This window comes from Strix aluco, chromosome 26, assembly GCF_031877795.1.
Source record: "Strix aluco isolate bStrAlu1 chromosome 26, bStrAlu1.hap1, whole genome shotgun sequence".
Classification (NCBI taxonomy): domain Eukaryota; kingdom Metazoa; phylum Chordata; class Aves; order Strigiformes; family Strigidae; genus Strix; species Strix aluco.
This window is the reverse complement of record NC_133956.1, coordinates 5,215,395-5,229,305: the sequence shown is the minus strand read 5'-3', so window position 1 is coordinate 5,229,305 and position 13,911 is coordinate 5,215,395. Positions and strand designations below refer to the sequence as shown.

The 13,911-nt window shown below is 44.0% G+C and overlaps 1 protein-coding gene across 34 annotated transcripts in view; it reads right to left on the bottom strand.

The window, feature by feature from the left end:
- EPB41 (erythrocyte membrane protein band 4.1) overlaps window positions 1–13,911 on the bottom strand; it is an 87,647-nt gene that overhangs the window by 10,538 nt on the left and 63,198 nt on the right. For 29 of the 34 annotated variants that reach the window (XM_074807283.1, XM_074807287.1, XM_074807284.1 and 26 more), the window contains one exon: window positions 13,216–13,395. In XM_074807283.1, the coding sequence (XP_074663384.1) occupies window positions 13,216–13,395 (180 nt within the window). Of the gene's footprint in view, window positions 1–10,989; window positions 11,372–13,215; window positions 13,396–13,911 lie in introns of those variants that run through there. The other 5 variants (XM_074807305.1, XM_074807306.1, XM_074807298.1 and 2 more) reach the window with 3 other exon arrangements.

Below are 13,911 nucleotides of genomic sequence, written 5' to 3'. Positions count from 1 at the left end.
ATATTTTATGCCGTGTTTTAATTTGCACATGGAGGTGAAGAGAATAAGCCCAGAATTAGTGTGCACAATAATCCGCAGAGCCTGTGCTTCGCTCTTTTCCTCGCCCCCGGGAACGCTCACACCTCCAAGCACCCTCTTTGCTGTTGCAGTCTCCAGGATAACTTGTCATTATGGCTTTGATAAAATTATTGTAAGAATATCCGCAAGTTAGTACCGAAATCAACTGCTTCAATAACCGAGAGGCTCCTGAATTGACGATGCAGTCTGGTCATCTGAAAGAATTTGTGTTATTTCGTCGAGACAAACCAGTACAATTCACTCGCACAACTTAGCACAAAACTTTTCAGCTGAGGAATAAAGAAACGTGGCTTTAAACTGGAAAGCCAGATGTTGGCGCTGATGCGTGCTGACCCCACCGCCACCGAGCATGCGGTTCGGTTTATTGCTCAACAAGCTCCATTTGACTGTTTATTTGGGACTACTGAAATATTTGTAACATACTTTATCTCAAAAGCAGTTGGTGCACGGAAACCTTTGCAGTAGCTAAACCTCCTGAAGGGACAACGCAGTTGGCATTTGTGATGGTGCACGGGAGAGAAGACACGCAATGAAGCGACTCAGCCCTCCGAAAAGCAAGCAAGCATGTCTAGAGCACCTGAGGTATTTGGGAAGAGTGTGCCAAGCCAGAGGGTTTAACTAAGGCTGGTGCTATTCTGCTCTCCATTCAGCTCGTTAGCAAGGTCTCAACTAGGTCTTCTCACATCTCTGGGAGCCCTCTAGCCAGGAGGGAAGCAACAGTGACAGAAGAGAAGAGAAGCGTTAAAACATGAACAAGACAGAAAGCTTTAGCAAAACCCAGCTGTTTGCCCAAATGCCCGAGTGATGAATATTTCATATGCACAGAGAAGCAGCATTTCAGTCACCAGCCGTGTATGATGGCTCCAGTCCTGCCCTGTGCTAGAAATTGTGTTTCTCTCATTATTGACGTGGAAAGTTGCCTTCAAGGAAAGGCAGAACAAGCAGTTACAGGCACCTACAATTTTACAGATATCAAAGCTGTCACATCATCCAGCATCAGGGAACAAGGAAGCGAAAAAACCCAGAGGGATGCTACTTCATCAATGCCATTACTATTTCTTCTCAATAATTAACCTCATGGTTGATTTCTGGTAATTTTGTATAAATACAGCCACCTATCTGTTCATCCAAAAACAGTGATTAAATTTTCATAAGAGCATGGCAAGTCCATTTTGTCAACTGTTATTCTAATTTTGGTGGCGGTATTAAGACGAACAGAAACTGTTGCCTCGGTCTCTATTAAGAAGATTCTCTGGGCAACCAAAAAGATGTAATTTGGGCTTAAAATGTGAGGTCTGAAGCCTGTGGGTTATCCAGTACAATGCATTTTCTGTACCCCAGAGGCTTTCACCCTGACTGACCTCATCTAATGGCACAGTTCAATAGTTTGTTAAGAATAGGAGCTGCTTTATGTAGGAACAAATAGATGCTTATTTTAGTATCTTTTCAAGAAATGACTCTTCCATCATTCCTCCTGGATACTTTTCAGTTCCCTGCTTCTTTATGTTGCAGATAAATTACCTGTAAGATTTCTATCCATTAGGATTTCCAGCCTCTTGGGTTTCTCTTAAGTTCTTGGGATATTGCTTAGGGAAGGGACAGCGATCAGCACTGTGATGATCAGGTCACCCCGCACATATAGGAAAATGATATTGCTGATCAAAAACCACTTCCATATGTGCTCCTCCAAGGGTATACCCAGCTCCCACCCTCAATTTGCCTAACACAAGATACTACACGGCAATATTTCACAAAACAAAATAGGAACAGAGGTTATCAGCTTTGATGTCTTAATCTTGCTTTAAAACCTGGATTTATATACTGCCAATATACCAATCTCTTCTTAATTATATATGCTAAATCTTGCAAATTAATCACGGGATCTCAAGAAGATGCAGTATAGCTTCTGGAGTTTAATGGAAAATGCCTTAGGAGCAAGAATTTCCTTAAATACCAGCTGGGGCACTATTTTGACCCAGAGGAAGAATGCAACCCACAGATAAAACAAAGCAGATGAACAGCTACACAAAGGCAGATCTATTTAAGAGAGAAACATTTGTACCCAGGCAGAACAACTTCCCAGCTCCCTTTTGTATACAGAAAAATAATTTGCATTTTGGAATTATCTTGCACGGTAAAAACATAAAGGAAGAGAAAAGCTTAGATGGAGCCTATGGGGTACATATACTGGGCATGAGGAGCGCCAAGCGCGGCAAGAAACATGCAAGCTCTAAAGGCAGAATGAAATCCTGATAAGATCAACTGTCAAAAGCACTTTTTGCCTTGCCTTCCTATTCCACTGGTACGAAGATAGACTAATTGAAAGGTATTTGTTTCTATATAAAATTGTCTATTTACATATACTTTAAAAAAAAAAAAATACAACTGTTTGTTCCTATATTTAAAAATGCAGTTTGAGTGTAGGATAGAGAAGATTATCTTTTTATAAAAAAAAACAAACAAACCAACCCCCCCTAGGAATTTGAACACTGTTACGAATTCTGATCTTATCAAGATTTATTTTAATTTCTAAATGCAAAAGCATTCCTATTTTGAGGGCTCAGATTTGCAGAGTTCCAAGCTCTCCTTGAGACCCACGAAACCTGGGAGGGCCTGGGCTGCAAACTGCTCATTTCCAGAGACACAAAACCAAACCAGGGATGCCCAAACCAAACACGGAGCAGACTATTCGCACAAGCCATACGCAGCGTAAAGAAAATACAGGACAGGATGCAGTGCCCCAGAAGAAACAAATCGAACCAGACATGAATGTGACTAAAACATTAACCCTGTTAAATACAAATCTCTGTGCACCTGATGTTGACAAATACTGAGGATATAGCTTAATTTAAGCGTTACAGCGTAAAAAGTGACACACGATAATTCAGACTGGGGATAAATTAATAACAGGCTGAACTGTATGGCTGATATCAGTGACCAAAAGGATTTATTCTTAAAAAGTGGTTTTGTATAAATTTCTTTGCCTGTACTTTTTCAAGAACCTACTATTTTGGATCAGGGTATATTCATCTGAACCAGCTGCCCGGCGCTGCCAGAGCAGATGCCCGTTTTCTGCAGCCCATGCAGACATGCTGCTGCCTCTCTGCCCAGAAATATTTAAGCACCTTCGTCCCAAACCAGACTCCTATTCTGTAGGGAATTTAAGGAGTGCTAAAATGAAGTCAATCTGCCAATTACGAAAGACATTTGATAAAAATTGATAAAGACACATTGGTGCATGCCAACTCCTTATAACAACCATATTAAATGCTACAAATTCCTGCCAATTATGAAAGATACTTGATAAAAATTGATAAAGACATGTTGGCGCATGCCAACTCCCTACAACAACCACATCAAATGCTATAAATTCCAGACAGTTAGCACTTCCCAGCCCCCTTCTTGCTCACCACGGCGCTGCCGTCGTTCACGCTGGCGCGTGTTATTAGGTTATCCCCAAACAAGGACCTGCATAAGCTGACAGGCTCGGTGTGACCGTCTACAGAGGCACAAGGAGATGATGTTGCTTTTGCAGTGAACACACTCACCAGTGAGAACTCCCAGATCAAATGATGCTCAATCTCACAGCTGTCAAAGCACTTGGGTAAAAAGTATTACAAAGCAGAAAAGATCCTTATTTTACAATACCTGCCATGCCTTATAGAACTGCTTTGCCTTAAAGACAGAAGTTACAAAGTTTAGAAGCTGTTCAAACAACGCTGGCATTTGGAAACAATGGCCATTACCTACAGATTTGCATTTTTGGATGGATTTTTTAATTGCCACTGATGTGATCACAGCATCCTGACCAGCCTACTCAGACAAAAGAAGGATGAATGTGAATTTAACCAAAGTTAAAAATAGTAAGGCTAGAAAATGCACATCATGCTAAAAACTTAAAAAGATTAAATTGTTCTCATGAACAAGAATCCCAGGATATTACATGATACACAGCAGCCACCTCCAGTCCACTGCATCAACACTTGGCAACACGAAACAACCTCAAGATCAATACTTAAATTATTAAAATAAGGTTGCTGAGCAATACGATTCCTCTCTCCATCCACCCTGATCCCCTTCCATCCCTTTTGTGCAGCAGGTACCCCTGGATGAGAGGCTTCTTATTCCAAATTCCCTCTGCAGAGAAAAAGCTGCTAGTGGCATTGCAAACACTGCCTCCGGCTTCGAGTAGCAGCAGCAAGTGAAAAGAGTGGGGATACTGTCAGGGGTTATAACTGACATCAAGTCTGTGCGGCTGCATTTCATAAATAAAGTCACAGCTCTGCTCTGGTGCCAGGCTCACCCAGGAGAGCAGCAGCACAAGCCTCGTGCTGCTCCACTGTAGCTTTCCCGTGATCGCTCGTGACAGCACAGAATGAGCCAAACAGTTTACCCAGAAGTAAATAATCTCGCAGAAGAAAAGGTGGGAGTTAAAATTAAGACTGACTCTTGATACAGCCCTAGACACAACCTCAGGCAGCTTCAACCAGCTAAAACCCAACCAGAGGCTTGCATTGTATTACCAAGCAGAAAGGCTGTGGTTAATTAGGAACATGGTTTCTTCACTTACAAAAATAGAAAGGAGCATTTTTGTCCTCAAATTAACACAGCATGCAGAGCAGAGGCTCTTGCAGTTGCATTGCACAGGACCTGCAACACTTCAGCTCTGGGGACAACTTTCTGCAAGCTGTTTTTCCTGTCATTCAGTCTCAGGAGTGAAGAGGGAGAACGTGTTAGTGTTACATTAAGTATTTGGTAGAGAGCTGAACCTTTTGACTCCTCTGCAAACAAAGCCTTTCTTAAACCAAGCTGGATTTAATCCTCAATCGATTATTCTGGCCAGTTTGAGAGTATGCATTGCTTACAGCTGCAGCCTTGCGTGTCCCCTCTCCCCAGGAGCACAAAACCCACACCAGAGAGTGTCCAGCAGACCCAACACCCGGTAAGGACTTGGTTTGGGAAAGCGATACTTGAGGGTTAGTCTGAGGAAGTTAACACAGGTCATATGTACCTTTTTTTGTTAATAAGCAGTGGAAAGAAGAATCTGATTTGCAATAACATTTATTAGTGATAAATGTACATATTTACAAAGAAAAATCTGAGAAAAAATACAAAACCAAAAAAGTGTTCCAAAAGAGAGCATTTTAGGTAGAAAAGAAAGTGTTTTTAGTTGCCACAAACTGATCCAACCTGACCAGGTACCACCACTAGAAGATCCCAAAGCAGTACAAAGGCTAGTCCTTCCCTGCAGCTTCACAATCCAGAACAGATGCAAACAGGGACACAAGAGAAACCACCACTGGGGGGTTCTCCAGTGTCACCCACTGGTAAGTGCAGACCAAAGAGTTTCTAAATGAATCGGTAACGCTTCTTTGGGCTAAATTTTTCCAGAAAGCATCCTACCTCAGTCTCTAAGTCAGAACAGGCACCATCAACTCATGACCAGGAAAAAAGAAAACCCAGTAAACCAGTGGAATAAATCTCAGAGTGACAAATTACTGACCCTTATGTGAAGTGAAAAGCCACTTTACCCATAACCTTCCCGAGGAGCCCCACAGTACGGACACAGCAAGGCCAGCCCAGCCTTGCTCCTGCAAACACTAACTACTCCTCCGGTGCCACGCCAAGGAAATCCACCTCTCCTTGCTATTTCAGGATAGGAAATAAATATTGAATACCTACTTTTTAAGGTCATCACTAGTTACTGCACAAACTGCAATGGAGGAGAGCTGGTCTTAGCTTAACTCCGTATTCTAAACCTGACCCGCCCACAGAGAGTCCTCAGTTCATCTTCTATTGACCCACAGCACAAAGCAGCACGCCGCAGGAGATGCAGACAACACCCTCATTTATCTGTTTAATTCTAATGATGGAAAAGCAAAAAAGGGATGTTGTTTTACAGTAACACACACCTTGAACCACCAACGATCACCACACACAGAGCCCGATACCCAACGCAGCCTCAGAGCTGAAGCTGAGTTTGAAGCAATCAGCTCTGGCACACTTGCTGCTTCAAAATACTAATGTCCACCTTTTCCTAAAGTATGAAAGCACAAGAAACTATTCTGCGTTTTATCTGGCGTTGAGAAGAGATGATATCAGGGTAAGAAGATTCGGAAAGTAGTTGCAGAGCCAACCACAAATTTCATGATGGAAAATGCTGAAGCCTTGACAGCCGCTAACTGGATCCCACACGTGAGCACCAAAGAGCCTCGCTGCAGCTGAGTGGTCACACCACAAAACACTGGGAAAGTCTAATTAACACCAAAACTGCTGGCAGTCTTACCATAACTACATCACTGGCATGCCAGAGTCACTGAAATGTCATTTTCTGCAGCAGGTCACATTGAAAAATCAGGATTGTTCAGGCCAGCCTGGGTGAGGTTCTGTGCTGCAGACATTTCCAGCTTCCCTCTGGGAGGGATCATTCACTTCTCCATCACTCACAGCCTGGCCCTGCACCGGCCACGTACCAACAGGGTTTGTTAACCCCACCGCCGCTCGGGGCCGGTGGCGGTGCTGGGGCAGGCGGCCGGGAGGGCTGCCAGAGCTTTCCAGAGAGTTTGTTCCTGAGGAAAAAAGGGAGCAAAGTACACACGTTGGTTCCTTTACAAAAACCCTGAGACCTCTGCCCTTATACAAAGCTCCAGCGAATCAGCTCTCCCTGTGCACGGGTCTGACAGCAGGCATCCTGAAATCCCTTCTTTCAGCCCCGCATCCTGCGCGGACATCAAGGGAAAAGGGTGAAACCAGGACTCAACCAGCACAGCACCGACGTGTACGAGATACATAATGTGCAGGAACAGGATATACAATGTGTAGGAACGAGACCTTCTGTGGACTGCCACGGAGCACGTCTGTAACTCCCTTTGCCTTACGAGCAAACAGGAAAAAAAGCAGAGGAGCAGCCGGCAAAGGGGCTGGAGCACAGCGGGCACATCACTGCGGCATCGATGAGGTTTCTGTTCCTGATAAGCTAGGGGCTTTCTCTGTCAGAAGAGATCATATGGGTGAGTACAGATAACTGGCCTCCAAACTGCCATAGAAATATAAAGCATTTGTTCAGTTTCTTTATACTTTGCAGTGATAATTGTTATATAAATCCCAAAAATGTTCCTGAGCATTCTCAGAATGTAAAGTTTCAAAGTTTTTTTGCTGATGATAACCAGCCTTATCTCGAGATTTTTAAAAAGAAAAAGCAAGAGAGAGACTGTTTTAAATAAGAAGTTGAAGAATTGAGTTTAAGTGACAGAGTGCATCTCTCATCGCTCTGAGATAAGATACCCTGAGCATTATGTTCAAACATTGCTCTGGGCAAAGATTTTTAGACTTCAGGTCCTTTGGAAATGGTAGATAAGAGTTACAGAACCCACAGCTTTGTGAAAGCCATTGGTATGGCTTCAAAGTACTTGTCATCAGCTCAGAAAGACAGCATGCAGTAACCTCAACAGTGCTCAAAGCAGCATCACGGCAGCTAACCCGAGCGATGGCTTTTGGAAGGAAGCAAGTGTGTGTTTAAGCTGCTCTTCTCCAGGAAACACGGACAGAAAATGGACAGAAAGAGCTCCAAACAACTCCTGTCCCTTCCCTCTCCACGCCAGGTTGGGGAGAACAAAAGTCCCTGTTTTTCATCATGTCTGTTCCAATTTTGGGAAGGAGATTCAGGCAGGGAATCCCAGCCAGAAGCATTCCCCAGGCTTCTTCCACCCTGCACCTTCTTCTGCACAGCACGTGGCACCTCACCATCCTTCCCCACCTCTCCCACTCTCCAGGGCCCACCTTTCTCAAGACAAGTCTTCCTAAACTTCACGCCAAAGCTCGCCCAGAGTTCAAGTGCTTTCTACGGCGCGCTCCTAGGATGCAGGCACGCGGCCCACCGAGCAGCACTGCCCGCGCCGGGCCCGCAGGCAGGTCACGCTGCCCACAGCTCTCCTTCGCACCACGGCACATCCCTGCAACCACCCAGCGACTTCTGCACTTCCAACTGCTGAAAGAGGAAGACTGTGTATTAAAGGCAGTGTATTAAAAAGGGAAGAATACTTTCCAATGAAAAATCAGCATCCTCACGAAACAAAGTCCTAAAGGCACAAACCGGTGAACTCAATCGGAGCAGGTTACGAGAGTTAATTGGAAAGATTCCTGCGAGATTAAAACGAAGGGTTTCACTAGCGACCTAAGTTTCTGAGACAGCATTTAGAGAGCCTCAACCTGTACACTGGGAGCACGAGAGAGGAGGCTCAAGTGGTCCGTGATACGCCACGGTCCTTCAGATCAGACAGCACATGCCATATTTGCCTTATGTCTTTTTCCTGCAAGCTTATCTGCTAGCTTCCTAAATAACACTGTTCACACAGATACAGATCTATAAAGGGATATAAATACATGTATTTATATATATATTCACACATTTTAGTCCCTGTAATAAAGGTCTACTCCTTTCTCTTCTGTGCTGCTGGAGCAGCTGCCAACACTGATGGTACTGGTGGCTGTTCTCAGAAGTAATTGTGTCTACACCAATCCTCCAGAGAAAGCAACAGAAAGCAGATTACTACCGAAAGGAGAAGCAGTTGGCTCAGTTCAGTCCCGTAAGTACTATATACAGAAAAGAAACCCCTTAGACACAAAGTCCCATCTTCCCTCCAGCTTGCAAACCAGTTCTGCTCAGCCCAGCTGGGCAACTCATCTTGGAGCCTACACAGCTCAACCAGGGTAACTCGGATAAATGTGAGCATCATCCAGACATTTACATTTGTAGGCAATAAACAACAGGCGGCATGCAAGGGTTTTGTTAGAGAAGTCAAAACAATCGATGGCTTTAACATTAGAAATGCGTCCTGATGTGGTAAAGTCAACATGCTAACAGAGGAGACGTACCTAACAGCAGGTTACTCCATTCCTGTGACCTAAGCAAACATGCGTCAGTTAGTTCAACACAAATTAAATAAAACACATCTGAAGTGCACCAAGACCACCAGATTCAGAAAAATGATTAATCTATGTTTACAATAAATACTTCCTTGCAAAGGGTTTTGTCCTATAACACAATGTATTTTCTTGGGAACAAGAACAGGGGTGCGAGAAGGAAGCTGCGATGCTTTGCAAAAGGCTTCGCCCACCGGGAAAATGAAAAGTTGCCTGTCCCTGTCTCTAAGTTAACACTAGCAGCAGATTGATAATCAACACTTTTTATTTAAATGCCAATCTTAGTTTCCTAGAAAAGGAGTGGTTATGGATTAGATTCAGCAGATTACTGTAAAGCCTCTTTTGGATCAGGATCAAATGTTCTTCAGCTTGTGAACATCTTAATGTAAAACAACAAGCTTAAAAGCAAGTCTTCAGCAATTCCTATGTGGCATCTACAGGGGCTGAAGAAGCAAACGTCTCCTCCCATATAGTTACACTCCCTGTCTGCCCTCTCGCAGCAATCAGGAGCACGGTTCAGAGAATTTGCTTTTGCACACTAGGAAACTTCAAAATGGACCTGGCAATCCATGACCACTCCTGCCAGGTCCCGGATCACAGCTACACAACGACACAGCAGGATTAACACGACGGTCGCGGGCTGTCCCTCCCCGGGACAGTGAACTACGGAGATCAAAGACCAGGACAAGGAAGATGCAGCAGAGGCTACGGCCAAGAAATTCAGGAGCTTTGGTCTTGAGGTTTCAACATGACCCTGTTGCCACTCAGAGAAAGAGCAGCCACCAAACAGTCAGTGCTACGACCAGGAGAAAGGACATCATAAAGGGAATACGTGGAGAAGGAAAAATGCTAGAGTACAGCTGACACTTTTTGAGTGATTTCTGCTCTTCAGGAATTGGAATAGAAACCTTTGGAAGAGTTTCTCCACTTGCTTGCCGGGGAAAGGCTGTCTCAGTAGGTATCGCCTGCTTTTTTAGTTTTTCTTCATCCTGTACTAACAGAGGACGTTCCTGTGTCTGCTTTCGTGGTAGAAGATCAAGAAAGACAGAGAGAGATGAACAAAAATGACAGATGGAAAGTGCCCAAAATGATACTTGGAGGTGTGCAAAGCATTAGGACAGCCTTCTTCTCAACGTAAAAATAAACCGCCCTGGAGAACAGAGCCGCTGGTGGCTTGGGTCATACCAGCCTTAGAGCTACGAAATCGAGTCCCCTCTGCAGAGCTCGTGAACATCTGGATCAGGACCACGTGCGTTTTGTCACAAACCTCTGGATCATGATCACAACGTGCTTTGCACCTGCCCTCCCCAAAAAGCGTATGCTCAAAACCTACTGAAGTGTTTCGGAATTGGAATGGTTGAGGAAAAAGTTTGAGGCATTAGAAATAGAAATGGGGTAGTACAAAACGTGGTCTCTGGCAGCTTCCTATTCTACAGTGCCCTTAAAAAATAGAGTTTGTTAAATATCGTTGAACACCCAGACTGCAGTGCAGATACAAAATGCTTTTTCAAAGTTCTGACAACAGTATCAAAATTTCGATTGTTTTGAAAATTCTACTGGAACAAGTGAAAAATTGTTAATCTTAGAAATCCTGTGTGTGGAACAGGCAGGATGGCAGTAGGAGCATTGCAAACTCCTTGAATTTTCCTCCGCATTTTAGCACTTGTTTTTGGAGTCTAAAGAATGTAAAAAACCAGAATGAGTAAATCACCACACAGGATCATGCAAGGGCTCTAGCACTTCTGTTGAAGAAAGAAAAGATTGTGGACAACATTGCTGTTTAGTAACTCTCCATCCCTTTAATTTGCCTGACCTGGTCAAACCCAAGTGCACCTAGGAGAGGAAAAACCTGGCTCTAAGCTCTCTGAGTTGAGCTAGTCTCCTCTGATCAGTGCGGTATTTTGGGACTGCTTCTTTGCACACCCCTAAGTGATGAGTATCAGGGAGAAAGTAGCTGGGAGACTGGGCAGCAAAAGAAAATATAAAATGCAAGAGTAACATGATAATTAAAACAAAAAACGGAAAGGAAGACAACATAAAAAGAACAGGGTACAGTTAAACTTTCATAATTGCTTTTCTCTCCGAATACACGGTTATATCTTTCATGCAGCTTTTTCGAACCAGCCATGCACCAAAGTAAGCAAAATCGAAAGCTGCAAAAGCTGCAGCAGTGCAAAAGTCCTCTCGGAGTGAGTTATGAAACTACTTCATGTAGCCAAAAGAAAGAATGTTATCCAGCAGCTGCTGTTGAGTTTTTGCTTGGTGCCATTGCAATAGCAAAAGTCTGGTTCAGAAGCACATATCAGAACAGCAGCTTTACCTCAAGCCCACCAACCTGTCTCTCAGAAGATAGGACAGTGACTTTCTTGACCTGGACACACAAAGCGTGTTAAGGTTCAGTTGTCTTGCAATAAAACATACAGGAACAGCAGAAAAGCAGCCCCTGGCAAAATGCCCTCTGGCCACCACAGCAGGGTGAAGATACCACCGTGAACAGGAGAAACAGGATTGCTTTGCATCTTTAAGTGATTTACCATCCTTAAACATGTGCAGGTAAAGGAAAACACCCTCCCCGGTAGGTGCCCAGCAGAGATGCAGTTCTGGAAGTTCACAGCAGAACGTGTCCACCTTCACCTCAGAGCAAGACCACTTCAGAGAGGATCAGATTAAGAGGGAATTTCCAGAAATGCAAATCCAGGGCTGACACCAATTCTTGCATCGCTGTGGACCACTGCAACCTTAAGATGGGAAAAGCCCACAGCACCCAGTTATTCTGAAGAGCAGCTCCCCAAGACCTCACAACGAGGTCACCATGCAAGAAATTCTTCATAATAACCAAGAGTATCCATCATTCCTGAACTGCAGTTGTTGAGTTTGAGAGCCCCTGCTCTATCCCACCCACACGTCCATAAACCACGTGGCCTCATGGGCAGAGCTCTGCGTCGCTCTGCTGCCCAAATTCCTGCAGAATTTACGCTAAGACTCAGCAACCAAAGAGGAAAGCCCACCCATGTGTTAAACAGGGTAATTCAAAGCTGAACAATCAGCCCTCATTAGTTCATTCTGGGGGTTTTGTTTTTCTAGTGGGGGAAAAAAGGCCTGTAATTGTCATGGCTTTTATGCTTTTAGGAGCCTGTAGTAAACTTGGCCTTTAAAACCCCTTATACCTGTTCTAAAACCCCTCCATTCACTGCAAGATGACTTTTGTCTATAAAGTATCTCCCTTGCAGGGGTTTGAAGATGAAATGCAAGTTATCTGCAGCGCTGTGAGGAAAAGCTAGGCTCAAACCAGGAGAGACTCTACGACTGCCGCCACTGCAGCCAGGATGCAATTTTTCAGTTGTAACGAAAAATCGCGTTTAATATTTAAGAGACTGATTACCACAGGCTCTAACTACATTTTTTTCACAAGCTTCAAATCTGAGCGAGGTAACACCAATATTAAACAGAAGCTGTCTGTTATCCAAGAAGAAACCAGTTGGCAGGCAGATCTCTGCTGCTCCAACTCGGTTTCTTTGCAAAATTACCTTTTTTAAGGAAATTAGCAGAGAAACTGTGAATGTATGTGGCTACTAACATACAGGCACTGCTCCTGTGAGGAGAAAGATTTCCACCACGTATGAACAGCCCTGTTGTAGCCACCTGAGGAGTCTTCTTGACGCCTCCACAGCAGATCAGCACCTGCAGATCCTAATGCAAGACTAAACCCAATGACATACTGGATTAACTGGACAACAAAGTGACTTTTGAAAATTGATACTATCCTAGTGCTTCTCCACTGTGTTATCTGCCAAATTATCTCTTAAGTAATAATTCCCTTTAACTTAGGTGTTTGGGTTTTGGAGGTTTTTTCCCACATTTTGGGGAGATGCGTTCCCTGCCACCAGGAATAAGCCAGTCCCCAAAACAGCCATGTGAAATAAAGTCTAGCATCACGGCTGACAGCAATACTAGGAAAAGGAGCACCAAAACCAGGTGAAGGATTCCTACATTCTTTTCCACCCAAAAAAAAACCCCATAAAAAAAAAAAAATCACATTTTTATGATACTACGACTAAAGCATCAATTCTCTTGAAGGCCGTTATCCATGTTAGAGGTCAATATTAACTATTAAAATTCAATAACTATGGGGAGCTGAGGCTGAATCCTAGGTTGCAAAGCTGTCCCTTGGAACAAGGCAGTGCACTGACACCCCCACGCCGCCGAGGTACTCACTCCATCCGCTCCCACGGGAATCTGCCCGTTGACGTTGAGGGTTCGGAAAGGGGAGTGAGTGGACAAACGTTTGTCCCATTCACTCGGCCGAGGCTCCGGGACGGACTCCATAAAATTCTTCTTCAATTCACTGATGTTGGCGTGATGCTTCTTTATTTCTTCTTGGGTCTTATCTAGATCCTATTAGTAAAAGGACAGGATAAATGAAGAGACACGGAGATGACACCTGCGATTGCCTAGGCTGCCGCATAGCAAAGCTGCGCTCAGCAGAGTTGTTGCCGACTTCCATCACTGTGCTCACACTGCAAACACACAAAGGGAGCGTCCTCTCTCCTCTTTCCTCTTGTATTAATTGGGATAAACTGCCATCGGCACGGAGTGGGGTCTCCTCCAGGAGCAGGATGTGTTCATCTCAAGCTATACCGAAAGAGATGACAGCTGAGGTGTAATCTCACGGGTTTTCCCCATATGGGATTTTTTTAAGTTGCAAGACTGTTTGAGTTATTTAATTTAATGTCTTTAAATTGGGAGGGGGTTCTTTCTTCTCCCTCTGCCAGCCTGAATATCCATGGGTATAAAATGCAATTAATATTTAAGAAAAAGTTTTCCCAATTTTGTTTATTCTCTTCACAGCTAATTCTCTTTCATCCTACCAGGAATTACCTTTGGTCCCAGAATACCCCCATTACCATTTTT